Genomic DNA, 13,635 nt, shown 5'->3' with positions numbered 1-13,635 from the left:
GAATGATATTAAACCCGTGCCTTCATGAACTTCAAATGCACTAAAAACATAAAACTCCCAGAGTTGCTTTAAGCAGGTGCGTTTGACTCCACGTGGTGTTTTGTTTTGTGTCATACACAGGAACAGTTCTAGGTGCAGCGTTAGCAACGTGGGTGGAAGTAACCTAACATGTGACTCAAGCTACTGAGCTCAATAGAATCGTAAAGGAGGACCAGGTAAGTTCTCTAACGCACAGGTGGCCTTTTCCTCCCTGGAAGACCCCGACCCGATGTAAGTGACCTAAATACGGCAGCTGAGTACCAAAAGGAGCTGCTTTCTACTTAGACCTGGAGACACTGACCCACTAGGAGATAAACAGGGTTTGTATGATCTGCAGAAAGTTCCTAAACTGCTCCAATTTCTTATTATCCCACTCATTGCTCTACAATCTCTCTGTGTGTTTTTATTCAAATAAAGGATATTTATTCCGCAATCAGTCTCCACACCAGGGACTAGAGTTGCCCTTAAATATAGCCATATTCATAATCAAAGGTCATTTAATGTCATACTGAAGTCACTGTGGAAAAGACCAGCTTATTTATAATTTATCTGTAATCACTTGAGGATGAGTATTTGAGTTGTATACTGATAGCTTGGCTTTGGAGTAGGTATTCGGAGAGCTAAGGACCATGCCTATGCATCTGAAGGCATCAACGGAGGCTTGATTTCTTTAGGACTAATAGATTTCTACAAAGCCAAAAGCATTTCTGTGCATTGGTTTGTACATTAAGATCAGTCTCTTCATTCAAAAAAAAAATCCAACACTGATACAATTGTTAGGGCAAGGACACAGTCAAATTGTCCTGCTTCTTCCTTCACCACTCCTCATCCGGGAGTTCAAGTCACTCCTCTGGTGGTCTATGGGCGATGGGGTCTTCAAAATGCTGCCAAGAGCAAAGGAGCCAATAGTGCAGATGTATTTCTAGTCCTTACCCACATCTTCCTGTGAATTAGCAGTTACCTCGTAATATCAAAGTTAAAATCATACCCGCCTCACATTTTAGGTGCATGTGTTATCTAATTATTCATAGAAGAAAATGAACTCAACAAGAAGAAAAAAAATAAAGGCCCAAAAGAGAACACATAGCTTCAGCGGCATACATGCAAGTTGTAACAGCTTTCTTCCCCATGAGCTCAGCAGAAAAACTACCAGAGTCACATTTAGAATTCAGTAGAGCATGGAGTGTTTAATATGCCATTTGCATTTTGACAGCTTAGAATGTCTACAGTGGATTTGCTAGATCCCCAGCAATAAGCACTAAGTGGCCACCGAGCCTTTGTTGCGCTATTTCAGGGAGGATGCAGAACCATTTTCTTGACATCGTCCAAGTTGGTTTGGTTTTCAGGCAATAAACTGGAGACAGACTGGGGCAGTTTTGCCCTGGGGAAGGAGATGTTTTGCCTGGAGGAACTTGGAAGCCAGAGGTGTGCTGCCTTCCAATTAAGCATGGTTGGCCAGATGAAAACCAATATAAAAACAGCCCCTCCCTTTGGTATTCAGTAGCAAGGTGCTTGCGCCCTAGAATTGGGGAGTGTTCTAGTGCCCCTGGACTACTGCCCTTCCTCCTCTGGACGTGTCCAATGAGATGGCATTGTTCTCATCTTCCAGTTTGACAAACTTGTGACATCAGAAGATTCCCCCTTCTTATTATATATATATTATATATTATATATATATATATTATATATTATATATATATATATGTATATTGAGTATCCCATGTGTGATGGTTGCCCTTGGATGACAGAATGAAGTGTAGGACCCCTTTTTAGTTGCAGTAACAGTGGTAAGTTATCTGAAGTGGGTACTGGGAATCAAACTCCTGTCCTCTGGAAAAACAAGAGCTGCTCCTGGCTCTTAACCCCTGAGCCATCTCGAGCCATCTCTCTGGTCCCATAAATTGCTATGCTTTGTTTATGATCTTAAAAACCCAAGCTTGTCACTAAATAGGTACTCTAGAAGCAGTAAGAAGCTTTTGGCTAAACAGATCTGAGTTTTAAAATAATAATAATAATAGCAACAACAACAATAATATAGTACTACCTTTGACAATGCAAAGAGGTTAAAAGATTTGATGAGGACATCTTGAATACAAGGAGAGTAAACAATCTGCTACCAGTTCAGGGCAGATTTGGAGTGGTTTTGAGCACTCTTATTTACAGAAAATCCTGGCTGCAGCAGGAGCCAAATCAGAGTGGCCCTGCCCTAAAGAAACTGAACCTGGAAACTAAAGGTCTTAGCACCTTGGTGATAGGAATTTTCAGAGGAATAACAGCCCAGGAGCATAAGCAGACATTCCTTCCTGTTCCTTGAGTTCTCTATATGGCTTCTGCGTGAATTCGATGACGTGGACTTTAAAATCTCTTTGCTGGGGAGGTAGACAACCAAAGAAACAAATCACCTGACAAAATCTTGCCTCGTGCTCCCAAGCTTCCTCAGGTGAGGCTCCTTCAGGCAAGCATTAGGTGAGATTGCTTGCAGCTGGAGTCCCGAGCAAAGTCTGCAAGACCAACTTCACTGCCCTAACTAAGAACCCAAGACCCTGGTGAGCAGGGAAGTTTGCTCAAACAGCCTGTAGCAAAAGTTCAAACCTGGATTGGAGGCGCAAATTTAAGGGAGCTTCCTGGGATGAATTATTCCATCTTTTTACCAAATGTAAAAGCATAGAACCTTCTTCATTTTCCCGTGGTTCCTAGAAAATGTAGTGCTTTCAAAAAGAGAACCATACTTAGAATTCCACCCTCGTTATTTCACTAATAATCAAAAAGAAAGAAATATCAACAGGAATTTCTGTTTTCCCCCAGTGTTTTCTGAACTGGTGCTTGGGCACTGAAGGGGGTTCCAACGACCTCTACTGCAGCGCCTCCAGCCTCCGAGACTCTGCAAACAGGTCATGAAAGATGACCCATGCATCAAAAACTCTGAACCTGTTTTCCAGGACTCCTTTGCCACCTGGGCTCAAGCAGGAAAAGCTGAGGGGCAGTGGTGGCCCAGTGCCCTCCGTCTGTGCGCTACTTGGAGGAGGACCCTAATCCGCGCAGGCGCCAGTGCATCCTCGGACCCTGTGGCCAAGCCATAGGGCCTAGAGGCGACACCCCCTGGCAGAAGCCCGACCTTGACCCACAGGCTTTGGCTTGACAAGGGGAATTGCGACCCTGCCCCAGCTGCCGGCCAGCACCCTGTTGTCCACTCTTGTGCTGGCGTCACCAGCCTCCTGCCAGCCAACACAGCCACAAGGATTGCTCTTGACCTCAGGAGTGCTAGGAGGGGCAGCTCTGGGCTTGAGGGGGTTAATGAAGGAGCGTGCACCCACTGCCGCGTGGGCCAGACAATAGCGCTAGAAATCTTGGCGACCAGAGTCCCAGTCCCTTTGGGCGCTAGGACCGAGCGCGTGCGCGCAGGGAAGCGCGCTCTCGATCCCAGCACCAAAAACGCAGGGGCTGGCGGCACCTTGGGCTTCACTTTGGCTTTCACGGTCTCCACCGGGTTTCCTGGTGCGCAAGAGGCACTCTGTTCTCCAGCTGTCAGTCCAGGCCCGGGACTCCGTGCTACTACCCTGAAGTCCCTGAACCAAGCCAAAGCAGCCTCTGTCCAAGACCTGTCCATCCACACCCGGATCCTCCTCCGCCTCCCCTAGAGCAGCAGCCCACCCTCGTGGGGGCGGAATCGGCCCGCACACGTGTGTGGATTATTAAGCAGCCGGGCAGGCGGCTGTGGGTTCCACGCAGCAACCTCTGTTAATTGCGGGGGAAGGGAGCTGGGGAGTGCACAGAACTCGGGGGAACAGGGAGTGCGCTCCAAGGGGGAGCTGCAGATTTAGGGAAGAGGGAGCCTTGCCCTAGATCATCTTAGAGTGCAGGAAAGGGTAAGAAGTTTGGCATAGTTACATGACAGGCGGATCATTTTCACTAAGGGTTTGTTTCGATAAAGCCTGGTTCTGTGTCCTGAATCTTTTCTGCTTCCAACGTGGACACACGCCCGCATTGGGCTTGGGGGCACAACCCTCAATTTTTCATGCTTTGCCTCTCTTTCTTCAACGTGCCTGGTGTGACCTGAGCCCTCTGCCAGCCTAATCCTGCTCGGCCAGTGGAGCCTCCACAGCCAGCAGGTTGGTGAAGGCCCAGGCTAGACGGAGTGGGGTGTATGGTCAGAGGGTAGGCATCTGCGGGTAACTTCGGGAAATTAAGCGACCCTGTCTCTCCAGTTAACCAGGACCCACTTATCTCTCTGGGTGGGCTATTGGAGAGCACTGCACAGATACCCTTTGTGGAGAGGATGCTTGGCTAAGGGGCCAGCCCCAGGAGGCCAAGTCTCCCCCAACCCGAACGCTCCTGGAATCCTCTGCTCTCTCCAGGCGGGTGTGGGTTGGATGGAGATCACAGAGTCCTCTGTTGCTTCTTAATCACCCTTGAATTTGAATCACTGGGGTAAGGAAGATGGGATAGTCAAGAGAGGAAAGGGGAAATGCTTGTGAGGAAGGAGGGAACAAACGAGTCAAAAAAAAAAAAAACCTACGAAACTGAGTTCCATCCTTTAAAAAGAAAAAGAGAAAAAAATCTATCTATAAAGATACAGATATAGATTTGTCCAGGAGTGTGAGGGAGGGAGCTGACACTCAGGGAAACAGCACAGGAGAGCGAGAGTGAGGAAATGGGGGCAGGTACTTGCCAATGTGAAAATCAATCAATACTCCTCTCTCTCTCTCTCTCTCTCTCTCTCTCTCTCTCTCTCTCTCTCTCTCTTCCTTTTTTCCTCCCTCCCCTCTTTTCTTTCTCTGCTTCCCATAAAATAGAGAACGCACAAGCTGTTGCCAGCCCGAGGTTGTAGCTTGTAGAAACTCAGGCGAAAACATCCCCCAACTCATTTCAAGGAGCAAGCCAAGTTCACTGAGTCAAAAGCCCCAGGAACCACCAGAGAGACCCTTCCCCTTCCGTTGAACAGACTTAAGACAGGGACTGCCCCAGCACCCAGAGAGAACTGGTCTTATATGAAAGCCCTGCAGAACTCCCTCTTGGCTTCATCCACCTCGCCAGGTATTCCAACTTGCAAGAAGCAAAGTCCGGGGAAGGAAAGGGGGCGACCTCGCCGAGGCAGCTAGTCTGAGTACCTTGGAGGGGAAGCAGAGGAATGAGGTGTGAGGAGGTGTAAGGCTGTGGAAATATCAGTCAGCTAGGAGCTTTCCCTGATAGCACCAGAGCCCAGAGATCTTGAACTTTGCCAGGCTGAAGGTGCCCAGTTGGTTTCCCAGGTGCGTCGGGTCCGGGGAGAAGTCGTGGGAACTACCCCAGCCTGCGACCCGCCAAGCCCACCAAGCGCCAGGAGCCAAGGCACAGCTCTCTGCTCAACTCGTGTCGGGCTCTCTTCTCCTTGACAACCCACAGCACACTGCACAGAGTGAAATGTCGTTTGAGCCCAAGTGAGGGGGAAGGAAGGGCGGGGGTGGGGCGGGGGCATATGAGGGGTGGGAAGAAACGATGGAAGCTCGGCAACGAGCGCTGTGTTCCCCAGCGTTGCTGGTGGAAAGCCACCCGGCCCGTGCCTGCCGCTCGGTCCCCTTTGGTCCCCAATTCAGACACTCTCGTTGGCAAACAGGGCCTCCGAGGGTTCGGCCGTCTCCCCGGTACCGAGCCAGCCGGTCTTACCCTTAGCTGCAGTGAGGAGCCCCGCGCACAGAACCACTAGCACCAGAGGCAGGAGCAGCGACTTCAATTTCCTCCACGCAGTCATGTCTGCAGATATTCCACACGCACACGACACGGATGGCTCCTCTCGGATGCGCCGGTCTCCTCCAAGGAAAGACCGGGCTCTAAACACAGCCCGGTAATCACCAGAGGGCAAGGCGAGCTGGCGAGAGCTCCGGGTCCCCAGCCCGGCCGCGCATCCGACGCCTCCCGCAGCTCTGCGCGCCGGGCTCGCTCCTCTCCCGTAGCATCGGGTCCGAGCCACTGCGGGGCTGAAGATGCTCCGACCGAGCGCAGCCCCGGGGCTGCCGGGGCCGGGGACGAGCGCCGGCCGAGCCGGGCAGGAAGGCACCAAGGCGGCGAGGCTGCGGGAGGGGGCGAGGCGGGGAGAGGAGCGCGCGCAGCCCGGAGCAACCTGGAGCGGAGGCAGCTGGAGAGAGAGCCAGCGAGTGGGAGGTGCGGGAGGGGCGCGGGGGGGGGGGGGACGCCGGGCTGGAGCGGGAGGAAGGCGGGGAGCGAGCGCCAAAGACAGGCTGCTAGCGGCGCAAGGAGCCGCTGCCGTGGCGGCTGGACTCAACCATCCTACCCACCGAGAGGGGAAGGAGGCTGGCACCGCGCAGTCCTGGGCTCAGCCCGGCCTAGGGCTCTGGGGCCCAGCACATCGTGCTCCCGTTGCTCTGCGTTTGGCCTCAGTCGCGGCTGCGCGCTGGCTGGAGCACGGAGACTTGTTGGGCGCTCAAGTGCGAGAAGCCCACGCCGAGCACGGGGAGAAACCATACAATTGGCCACGCAAGTCAGCCTGAGGGCTCTGTAGGGGCAGACGGGGGCCCGCCCCCATCCTCTGGACTGTCTCTCTGTTGACCAGAAGCAGCCCTCTGCCTAAGTTAGGAAAGAAATGCAGGTGGAGAAAGAATGGGCCCAGCTGTGACTGGAACAGGCAGAGAAAAAGGTGCTTTTAACAAGAAATTGTAAATTACCTTTAACAAGGTGACTGTCTACAACTGTGATAAGCCACGGACGGACAGTGCCCTCCTCAGCTCACTGAGTCCTGCTGGGGCTACCCACATACCAACCCCAGCTCTATGTGGAAGTCAAAATGAGGGTGAACTACTAGTCTGCTGCCCTGTTCTGATTGTAAAAGCAGAATTGGCACACCTCTGGTGAACCCAAACATCTAGTCCAGAATTCGGGAAGTTCCCCGCCCCGCCCCGCCCCGCCCCGTCCCCAGCCTTCAAAGTGGCAACAGGAGGAGCCAGGAGCAGCTGCTGAGAAGCAGGTCTACTACAGCTACTGGCATACACAGAAGAGACACGGTGTTAGGGAAAGGCTGGGGGTTAAGGGAAAAGTCCAAACCATAGATGAAGCCTAGCGTTCTCAGCGACACCTTTAAAGGACGTGCCGTTTTTAATCCGAAAGGAATAGTGAATTCTAGAGGATGGGATGAAAGGGACATGGACATCTCATGCATTCACGTTAGGGACATCTATCCCATGATGACCCTGTATTGTCCACACCAAGGAATGAGCATGGTGTTTGGAGGCAGGCTGAGGGCAACACCGTTGCACCAGCATTGTGTCCACTGTCAAGGACTGAGTCACAACACACCACACTCAATGTTAATGTTCTAGAGCCGTCCTGTATCTGTAGCCCATAGATCACATGATGGCATGATGGTGACTATGGGGATGTGGAATTACTGGCTGTCACTTGGCCTTCCAAGAGCAACCAGAGCCCTTAAGCAACCTGCATTCCTTCTTCTGGAGAGCTGAACTCCCTGGGAAAAATCATGGGGCTTTCTTGGAACTGACTGGATTTCTTGTGGAGAATCTTCTTATTGCCCTTCCCTTATTCCCAGAGTGAAAATTCCAGAATAACTCTCTAATCTGGATAGCTCCCTGTGTGTCCTCAGTGTGTGCTGTAGACAGGGAGTGGAAAGGGCCACACCTCCTGTGTGAACTTTAAGTCACCTCCCAGATGTTATCTATACTCTAAGAAGTGAATAAAATAATGCCTTTCAAGACCCATGAGAAGCTCCAACAGTTCACCTCTGCCCCGCCCTCAGCACACATTGATCTTCAGGAGCAGCAGAGCTGAAGTCCCCCATGAGAAACGGTGTCCTGTCTTTCTTTTGCCACCCCTCATGACTCATGTCACCAAGAAGGATTTCTGCCATTAAAAACCATTTCCAGATCTCACTACCTTGTGCAGGGACTCACAGCTGGCTTCAAGTTGTTAGGGTCCCAGTCAGGAATGTTGAGCGCCACCTGAGAAATCAAACACCTTTGCACAGAATCCTGAAATCTTGTCGTCTCAAGATCGGATGGTCTCCTCACGGCAAAGTGCTTAGCAGCCTTTTCTCTTGCAGACCAGTTGTGATGCAGACCTATAATGGCAGGAGATGGAGCCAGGAGCATCACTTCAAGTAGGCTAGCCTGTTAGAGAAAGAGAGATGCCATCTAGCCAGAACTTCACAGGGAGACTTTATCTCAAACCCATAATCATTAAAAAACACTTCTGCTATCTTTGAGTGCCAAGAATTTATTGGAGTAATATCATAGAGCAATAACAGTCCCAATCAATGCTTCAGGTCAAAAAGGAAGAAAGATTCTGTACCTGGAAGTTACCTTGCCTAATTGCGACTTGATCCTAAGTCTGAGAATACAACAGAAGGCCATCCAGGAAGAATGGCTGATTTGGGAATGTGGTTGTGTCTGTGTTAATATTGGGAAGCTTCCCCCACCCAGACTCTCAGGCACTAAGCGACCCAGAAGGAAATCATGGGGCTTTGCTGCCATCTAGTGCTCTGATTTTCTTGCTAGAGTTGGCTTGGGAAGCCAAATGAAAATCTCTTTCTCATGTTCCTCTCTAGCCACCTACCTTCTCAGAAGGCCCCTGCAGGGTACACCTGCGCTCTTCATACTATCAGGATGTAGATGAAGACAGTTGTTAGCAGCCTAGATTGTCCCCCTCTCTGGGCTCTGAGTTCTTGTAAAGCCGCTATTTCCTTCCGATTTAAGTGGCTCGAACCTGGACAATGTTATGAAATGATCTCTGTAGGGGGACAGCGAGATTTCACCCCGAGAAGAGCTGTGGGCTTCTCTGCAGTGACGGGAAAAGAAGTCTGTGCCACTGCATGGGTGTGAGGCATTTCCCAGTCTCAGCCTAGCATGCTCCTCAGCCTCCAGAACCTGGTTAAGATGTACTAGGAGCACTGCTGGCATCGGGACTGGCACTGTGGAGTACAGCAAGAAATATCAAAGAGGCCACCCCCATGCTGGAAGGATGGCAATGTCCCTGAGGCTGGGCATCATCCACATGAAGATATATTAGGTAGGGTGACAACTTGAACATTCAAGAGACGAAGAGTCTTCGTGAGATGGAACCACCTAAGGAGAGGACAGAAGCATGACGCTTGAGATAAATATAGATTGCTTTTTCACTATGTGCAAATGAGAATACTAATTACCTGGAGAACTGTGTGTGTATGAAAATCCTAGAGAATACAGCATGTTGCTATGATGGTTAAATATGACTGGTTTAATACTGTATTGGGGAGATTTATGGCTGTGAAATAGCTGGAGGAGAGTTCTTTCTGCAAGAAATCTGGCAACCAGTAGGAAGCCACTTCTAAGGTTACAAAGTGAACAGGTGAACGGTGCCTGGGTACAGTTCTCTCTCCGTCCCCTCTGCTACCCCTCCCCCACAGCAGAGCCTATGTGTATGGGTGACAAGGACCTTCCCTGCCCTGGCCTCTGCTCCTGCCACCATCCTAAGGCAAGCACATAATGTCAAAGAGGTACAGAAAGCTCTGCTCAGTAATATCAGATCACACGTGCTTTGTGAATGCCCCCAGGGCAGTCTCCAGAACACATCATTCCCCAAGCCGCCATTGAAAGAAGGTGAGAATATATGAGAAAGCGCAAGTACATACTGATGTACATGACTGTGTTCCATGGCTCGTTCATAGCTACCTGTTAAGCCTTCTCCCGTCTTTCCAATAAAGCAATATTTGAAAGATTCAAAGTTTGTGTGCATACCTTTAGGATGAGGGAAGCTAAAGTAATACATACTTTAGCTTGTGGATACTCAATTCCCGTGATCCACTGGATAGAATGGAGAATTCTCCCTCTCGAACCATAAGGTAGCTTGCCAAAGGAAGGAACTCTCCATAAACTATGGGAGTCTCCATGCATGACAAAGAGGCACTTCATGGACTGTGGGTGCTTCCATTCATGACAGAAGGGGACTCCATGAACTGTGGGTGTCTCCACGTATGACAATCACTTAACATGGTCATCTATAATTATTGAAGTCTAGGCAGTTGGCCCCAACCCCAACTGAATCTGGCATAAGGTCTGAGATTTAACATTTCTAACAAGTCCAAAGTGACATGGGGACATCAGAGGTGATACTCTGAGAAACACTGGTGTCAGAGATTGATCTTGGAGTCCAACGAATCTACTTTGAGTGGTACATCTGCCATCTTCTCATCAGGAAAGCACGCAAACAACTGTAATCTAAGTGCATTTCTGTGTCTGCAATGTATGCGCTGAGATCTTCCTTGTGACTACATGGGGAGGGCAAAACAATGTTGAGACAGTGCCAGACACTTAGCATCCTCACGGATAGCATCCTTCTTTTTTGTGTAGCCTACCTCTGAAAGGGAGGAAAGAGAAGCAGCCCAAACGGGGAAGGCATCCAATCTGCTGCTCCAACTCATATTTTAGGATTTCAAACGGAAACAGAAGAGACAAAAGATAAATAAATAAATAAATAAATAAATAACAGTTACTTATTTCCAGGTTGTCAAAAAGTGACTCCAGCTGACACCCAAGTGGGACATTAAAGACTCCTTCACTCTGACTTTTAAGTTCAACTTGCAAGGAAGCCTCATACTCAGCAGTTCCCTAAGGAACCAGCTTGAAAAGCTCCTCTGTGACTAGGTAACAGGCCTGCTTGTTAGTAGTGCTTTTTTTTTAAACAATAAGAATGCCCAGCACAAGAAGTAAGATGTGAGCAAAGAGGTCAAGACCATAATGGGTACATCCACTGAAACACAGTCTATTTGAGCTAATGAGAGCTCACCGACTCCAGCCCGACAGAGAAGGAACAAACATAGGTTCAAACTAGTCCCTCTGAATGAGGTTGACAGTTGCATGGCCGGGGCAGACTGAGGAGCCACTGGCAATGAGGGCAGGATTTATTCCTGCTGCTTGTACTGGCTCTTTGGGAACCTATTTTCTTTATATGGATACTTTGCTCAGCCTATTTAGTAGGGAAGGCCTTGGACCTTCCCCAAAGCAATGTGCCTTACCCTCTCTGAGGAGTGGATGGGGGGTGGGGTAAGGGGGATAAGTGGAGAGAATAGAAGGAGGGGAGAGAGTGGGAACTTGGATTGGTACGTATAATGAGAAAAAAAGATAGTTTGTTTTCTTTTTTAAAAAATAAAATAAATTAAATAAAAAGAATGCCCAGTACAGAGTCACCATTCACATTCACCAGTCCAGGTGGCTACTGCAGGGCAGCGGGACAGCAAAGGGAGTCCAGATGCCCTTGCAGAGCAAATACTGTCCGGAGAGCACAGACACGTCCTGGCTCAGCATTAGGGCTCACAGGTTACTAGTGACTTACAGAGGCTTCCACTGTCTACAATATTACAACTTGAATGTTGGAAGGGCTGTGCCCAGAGAAATTCTCTAGCTTTAAGAAAAGCCTCTCTCGGGAGGGGGAGAGTGAGTGGGGGGAGTGGGAGGGTGGTGGGAGGAGGGGCTGAAATGGAAACTTTTATAATTTAATAATAAAAAAATAAAAAAAATAAAAAATAAATAAAAAAAAATAAAATAAAAAAAAAGAAAAGCCTCTCTCCCTTCTGTGACTCTGTTGTGTTGTCCTACATGTAACTATCTTATAGGGTTGGACCAATGAAGAGGTAGGCTACTTTCTTAAATTCTGATTCCCTTCACATCCTAGATTTCACATTTTGCTGGTCCTCACCTGACCCTGAAAAGTCATCTATTAGTAGCCACCTACTGCAAAACATTGGTCAGTTCTCCATGGGAAGAACATTTCATGATGAAAGTGTGAACAATTATTTCTACACACATATGCACACACACATGTACACACACACACACACACACACACCCTCTTTTTGCATCATATGAACACTGTTGACTGCACCAGCCTATCAGTCAGTTTGAATAAATTGTTCCCAGTTATTTCCTTTGCTTCATTAAAAAATTTTATTTATTCCTTGAAAATTTCACACATGTATGCCATGTATCTTAATCATATCACCCCTCTCCCCACATTGACTCCCCTCAGGATTCTGGACATCCCCATCATATCTCATATATTCACAACTTCATGCTATACACACACACACACACACACAGAGAGAGAGAGAGAGAGAAAGAGAGAGAGAGAGAGAGAGAGAGAGAGAGAGACAGACAGACAGACAGACAGACAGACATTCTATATATGCTAATAGACTAATAATGCTCAGGCTACTTATCAATTCTGATTCCTTGTTCCCCACCTGACCCTGTAAAGCCATCTATTGGTAGCTTGGCAGCTCTCTATTGTGTAACTTTATTGAATTTACACACACACACACACACACACACACACACACACAAACTCAAATAGTTTATCCATACTTACAATGGGTATTGGCTCATCCACTGGAGAGCATGAGAAACCTACCAGTGACTAAACTCTTAGAGAAATCATTTCTCTCTTGCGTATTCTTAAAGTTACTGAAATCAGATGATCACTTGAGATAATGTATTTCAAGTTTCCCAACCTCTTTGACCATGAACATATTGGAAATTCCTCACAGACATTTTACTGATCATGTCCCTGATGCATATGTGGGTTTGACTTGGGAAGGTCAGATCCTCAAGTCCGCCTTGCCGTCTGACAAAGAAAACTCCTTTACGACCATGGCACGGACTAGAGCGGAGTGAGGTACGAGGACTCATGTCCAAGGGGGCCTTCAAAACCAAGGACCAGGGTCTTCCATGGTGGCGCTGCTATAAAACTACCTTTTCTACTTGTCCTTGCCCACCTGCTTGTGTCAAAATAATATACAGAGGGAAATTTCTTGTATAGATACATATGGGTCCTCGCCAATCTCAATTCATGTTCTCCCCTTTCCCAGGGGAGATTAACAGGTTAATGTATATACTTCATGCAAATGTGAACTGTCTAGTCACAAAAAAGGGTACCTACTTTCTTAACTCATGTTATTATTGAGAGAACTAACTAAGATGATGTCTGGGAAATGCTGAATTTGAATTGGAATACAGTTACAAATCGAGACCTTGCTTTTTTTTCCTCCCATTTTCCCTGTTGTCATCTCTGAATTTAAATGTATTTTGGTTTTGTCCCCTGAAGGATTGTCATTCTTTTCTTATTGATTGAAATAAGAGGCTTTAAGATGTTTGCTGAAATTCTCGATGCAAAATCTTTCCTATTGGAAAAAAATTCCTCTTTCAAAGGCAGGTTAGCATCTTTTGAAGCACTACAAAGTTGTCAGTTTTTGGAATATTCCTTTCACATGTAGAACAGTGCTTTAGGCAGTGCCAGAATAGTAGGTGATTGCTACCAGCAGCAGCAGCATGAGCAACTGACGCTGCCTCCCTGAAGCCTGTGGGATCCTGCAAGGAGTCCTGTGGGAGAAAGGCTCTTGCCTTCAGAGAAGAGGAAAGGCCTTGAACCAACAGCACTAACATATATGTTACAGCCCAAGTCAGATGTGAGCATGTGTAGAAACGGAGATTCTGAAAGGTCAACTGGAAGGTTTTCAGACTTGTCAATAATTACCCTAAGGAAGGGAGAAAGAGCACTCTAAGTCCAGGCCTTGCTCATCCCACCCCGCTGCCTCCAGGGATGCTATGGAAGTGCCTCTGA

General features: G+C 48.2%; 1 protein-coding gene across 2 annotated transcripts in view; it reads right to left on the bottom strand.

The window, feature by feature from the left end:
* Csmd1 (CUB and Sushi multiple domains 1) overlaps positions 1 to 6,109 on the bottom strand; it is a 1,511,659-nt gene extending 1,505,550 nt beyond the window's left edge. For both annotated transcript variants that reach the window (XM_087901170.1, XM_087901171.1), the window contains exon 1: positions 5,683 to 6,109. In XM_087901170.1, coding sequence (XP_087757296.1) covers positions 5,683 to 5,767 — 85 coding nt within the window. In that variant the 5' untranslated portion in view covers positions 5,768 to 6,109. The remainder of the gene's footprint in view (positions 1 to 5,682) is intronic.
* Between the last annotated feature and the right edge of the window lie 7,526 nt (positions 6,110 to 13,635).

This window comes from Myodes glareolus, chromosome 23 (genome assembly GCF_982192425.1).
Source record: "Myodes glareolus chromosome 23, mMyoGla1.1, whole genome shotgun sequence".
NCBI lineage: Eukaryota > Metazoa > Chordata > Mammalia > Rodentia > Cricetidae > Myodes > Myodes glareolus.
Note: the sequence above shows the minus strand (reverse complement) of the source record. Positions and strands in the feature narration are given on the sequence as shown.